Source organism: Penaeus vannamei, chromosome 22, assembly GCF_042767895.1.
Source record: "Penaeus vannamei isolate JL-2024 chromosome 22, ASM4276789v1, whole genome shotgun sequence".
Lineage (NCBI taxonomy): Eukaryota > Metazoa > Arthropoda > Malacostraca > Decapoda > Penaeidae > Penaeus > Penaeus vannamei.
In genome coordinates, this window is record NC_091570.1 from 7,585,752 (window position 1) to 7,590,751 (window position 5,000).

Consider the following 5,000-nt stretch of genomic DNA (forward strand, 5'->3'; position numbering starts at 1 on the left):
ACTTATAGATTGATGGACAAAGAGATAGGTAGACAGATAAATAGATATACAGATGGATGGATGGATATATCAATTTATTAGGCAGATATGGATATGGATATTATCACAGTTAGATATATATACGGATAGATAGGTAAATGGATAGGCTGATCGGCAGACAGATTGATAGATAGACGATATATTAATAGATAGATGGATATACAGTTATAGATAGGAATAGGAATAGAGATAGATAGAGATAGGGATAGAAATAGATGGAGATGGAGATAGGGACAGAAATAGAGATAAATACAAGTATAAATATTGATGGAGAGATACATGGATAGATATAAAATAGAAATGTAGACGCATATATATATAGCAGTTAATAGATGTGTATAAAAATAGACAAAACACACTTAGCCCCCACTAGAGAGAGAGAGAGAGAGAGAGAGAGAGAGAGAGAGAGAGAGAGAGAGAGAGAGAGAGAGAGAGAGACAGAGAGAGAGGCAGACAGACAGACAGAGAGAGAGAGAGAGAGAGTAGGTCCAATACTTTTTTCTTTCTACATTCTTTAGAAGATTAAGACAATTTAGAATCACATTCCAGAATCAAAGGAACAATAGCACAAAAAACAATTACACTCTGCGGCCGGATAACTGAAAAACAAACAAGGAAATCAAACAAACATTCACACCGTATATGATAGAGTACAATCCCCGCGCCATGTAAATGATATCAAACAAGTTATAAAAACCCGATCCAATAATAATTTAAACAAATAAACTCTCCATAACAAAGGGACAGAGTATGCAAATCAGCGAAGTGTGACGGCGGGACGAATACACTTTAAAACGACAATATCCGTTTGTTCCTCCGGCCGTCCCCCTTTCCCCCTTTCCCCCTCCCCTCTCCCCACCCCGTACGCCACGTAACTACTGATGAGTTACGTTCATTAGTGTTCATTATAGCGGCCGGGGAAACAATCTAAAAATCGCCGGGTTTGGCTGCGCGTGTGCGTTCGTATTTTGTTTTTTTGCGTTGACTCTATATGTGATTAAAGCAATTATACGAATTAGATGGAATAATTGATGGCAACATTTTTATTAAAATCCCCGTCTGAATGAATGTTGTTTTCGATATTCTGTATGTTACTGATTCTTATAATACGGTTCAATGTTCGTAATTAAGAGAAATTAGAAACAGTAGCAAAAAAACAAATTACAAAAATAATTGAATATAAATTAATAAACCCACCAAAATCTGATGTAAAAGAAGAAATAAAATATCTCGGATGAATTGACAAGGGAAGCACGCCATCTTCACATTTCCGCTTCCCCGCCATAAGAGTCAGAATTGTGAACTCAGCACTTACCTAACTTGCCGAAGCTGTGCGATATGCGTCTCTTGAGCTTCTGTACCTTGCTGAGCGCTCCGCCTTTCTTCTCCCTCATCACCACCTCTGTTGGGGAGGAAGAAATGGAATACATTAGATAGTGAAAAAGCAAAACAAAAAATACAAAACAACAACCACAAATGGGAAAAAAACTGGTGCTTTCTTGATTTTTAAATTATTCCCATGAGTGATTTTTGTCTATTTGTGTCTGTCTGTCTGTCTGCATCCTTCTGTCTTTTTTCTCAATAAATCTCTCTATATTCAAACTCGCTTCACCTCTTTATCTCTCCCTTGCACACAAACGTGCCGGAGAAAACTAAATGCCATTTACAGAAAGGACATGATAGACGACGAGGTATCCGTATTTTGTTCTTTTATCTTTTTATTTATTTATTTATTTATCTATCTATTTTTATCTGTAAAAAACAAATTGACTGTATTTACAATTATTTTCATGCCTTTTACTATAGCCTTCTAATCAGATTATTTACTTATTCACCTTTCCATAAATATAAAACTTTAAAACTATTAGCTTGAAATAAGAAATACTAGAATCTTTCGAATTACAAAACCATCCTGTAGGCTAATTAGTCATCCTCTCCGTTAAATATCAGAAACCATTGGCTTGCAAAATCTTCCTTTCCAAAAACCGATATCAGGGCACACGCAGACAGAACCCAATCAGGGAGCACACTGAGGCGGTATATCTGCGGCTTACTTCTGGAATGCCTCAATCTGACATCCGGGATCCAGGCTGTACCAGGCTAGGCCTATACCAGCAACTCTCTGTAAGCCTACTCAAAGCCTCCATTAAGTCATCGGGGGAAACACTTGTAACTTCCCCCAAGTTTGTCCAATAATTACCTAACTTTTAAATGATACCAACAATAAAAGAAAAAAATACAACTATACTGTAACTCTTTTCCCGAATTTCTGTCAGTTGCTATTGCCCGAACTTGCCAAGTGAATTAAATCAATCAGATCCAGTTAGGCTGACACTGCATGTACAGCGCATTGTTATATGTATAGATATTGTAACTGTATATGTGAGACTCTTTAACTGCCATTTTTTTTTATATCAGTAACAAAAGTAGGCGCTTTTTTCCCGCTCGCCAAGAACGAGAAAGTCATTTCTCCAAAACGAATTAATGAAACTCAAAAGAAAAGAAAGAAGAAGAACAACAAAGAAAAAAAAAGTCCTATCGATTCCTATCCAAATACGGCATTCCACTCCCCTTAAATTCCTTTTAAATCAGCTCGAATTCCAAGGGAGGGGTTTTACAGCTGACGACGCGCGAGGTCCTTCTTCCCCAGAGCAGCCAAGGAGACGAGAGCCACCGCGAATCTCCCTCCGTCATTAAGGGGAAGACCCGCGCGACAGATCCTCACGACGAAGGACTTCAAAGGGAGGCTGTGCGGGCGCCGGAAAGCCAATAAGGTTGATGACATCGACAACGGTATAAATTACCCGAAGACGCGCATCCGCCCCCCCACCCCCCGCCAGGCCTCGTGATAGCATTACAACTAATGGTCGACTGTCGAATGCTAGATGAGCCTGGGACGGTAAAGATTCGACACAATTACCCTTTTTCCCCCCATTAAATCATCCACTTCATCAAGGGAGAGAACGAAAAAATGAACACCAACAGTCCAGGGCGTTGCTTTAGGGCCGTCGTAAAATCTATTGAGTTGCGAAAGAGGAGAGATAAGAAGAATGGGGTTCGGGGCATGAAAGTCTTTTCCGCCTGAGCGATAGAAGAATACGCAACCAATGGGGCAACAGGGAACGCGCTTGACTACACCTAAGAAAAATATTCTTTTCTTTAAGAATAATTATAAAAAAGAAAGAAAGAAAAGAAAAGAAAAGAAAGAAAGAAAAGAAAAGAAAGAAAGAAAGAAAGAAAGAAAAAAAAAATATATATATATATATATATATATATATATATATATATATATATATATATATATATATATATATATATATATATATATATATATATAAACAATACCAATAACTATCATATCTCTGAAAAATGCCATACCGAAAACAATGGTAATAATAATAAAAAACAAAATCTGAGAACAAAAGCGGCCCTCGAAGTCACGCCTCACATTATAGCCTCATATCCCCTCTCGGCGTGACAGTGCGGCTGATCTACAAGTGGCGACACCGCAAACGACTCTAGTAGGGTGTCCCGATACTGATTTGTGGCAACACTTGGCGTCGCTGGGTGCTCGTGGTGATTTGTAGTTGGTAACACTAATGGCCCCGCTGTCTGACACTTCTTGAGGTTCTGCGTCATTAATACAGAAACTCAAACAGAGAGAGAGTGAGATAGATAGATAGATAGAGAGAGAGAGAGAGAGAGAGAGAGAGAGAGAGAGAGAGAAGGGGGGAGTTGGAGAATGGAGGAAAGGGGAGAGGTATTGAAGAAGAGAATAGTGAGAAAGATAAAAATAGAGAGCAGTACCTGAGAGAGAGAAGAGGAAGAAGGAAGAGTGAGAGGGAGGGAAGGAAAAGGAAGGGCGGGAGAGAGATAGAAAGATTGAGGAAGAGAGAGCAGCGACTTAGAGAGGGGGAGGGGGGTTGAGATAGATTGACATAGAGGTTGAATGAGAGCGAGAGAGAGAGAGAGAGAGGGAGAGAGAGAGAGAGAGAGAGAGAGAGAGAGAGAGAGAGAGAGAGAGAGAGAGAGAAAGAGAAAGAGAGGGAGAGAGAGACAGAAACTGAGGGAAAAAAGAAAGAGATGAAGGTCACCAAGTTCATAGCTACCAAAATAAAGATGTTTCCTTCTGAAGAGAAAGAAAAAAAGAAATGCCACAAAGCATCGCCGAACAGCACTCCCATGACAGTATAAAGAATATTTACTCCTCCTCGTAAAGCTGGAGATAAAACCGTTTAAACAGCTCCCTGAGGATTAACATCGGCGTCGAAGGCCCTCAAACAGCAGTCTGTTCGATGCGAGGATGAAATACGATCACCGATTTCAGGTATCGCTTTAAATAGATCCTTGCAGTACATTAGTCTGATAACATATGTTGCTAGCACAGACGGACGGGGAGGGAAGAGAGGGGGGAGGGGGAGGGCAAAGTTTAGATAAGACGAATAGGTAGAAGTCGAACGAATATTACACGAAGGCTGTTTGTAGCGTTGGCCAGATCCAATGGCTTTGTCTCACGCCGTCGAATGATATCTTCCGTTCCAGCTGATCCATGGAAATTAAAGGATGACCATTGGGCTGCATGGCTGAAGTCTGGCTAAATTTGGAGATAGGTTGGATCGGACACGCCACATATAGGAGATGTGCAGTGTGCAAGAAAGCTTTGTCTGTGTATATGATTGCTTCCGTTTCTGAATTATATATATATATATATACATATATATATATATATATATATATATATATATATATATATATGTGTGTGTGTGTGTGTGTGTGTGTGTGTGTGTGTGTGTATTAGTACACACACACACATACACACACACACACACACACACACACACACATATATATATATATATATATATATATATATATATATATATATATATATATATATATATATATATATATATAAAGTCACCCATTACCCAAATACGAAAATATACGAAACGATCGTCAGA

General features: G+C 39.1%; 1 protein-coding gene across 5 annotated transcripts in view; it reads right to left on the bottom strand.

Annotated features, from left to right (window-relative positions):
• Window positions 1-5,000, bottom strand: part of Eip63E (cyclin dependent kinase Eip63E) — a gene marked incomplete in the record, with an annotated part of 247,752 nt that overhangs the window by 81,583 nt on the left and 161,169 nt on the right. For all 5 annotated transcript variants that reach the window (XM_070136484.1, XM_070136482.1, XM_070136485.1 and 2 more), the window contains 1 exon segment: window positions 1,355-1,441. In XM_070136484.1, the coding sequence (XP_069992585.1) occupies window positions 1,355-1,441 (87 nt within the window).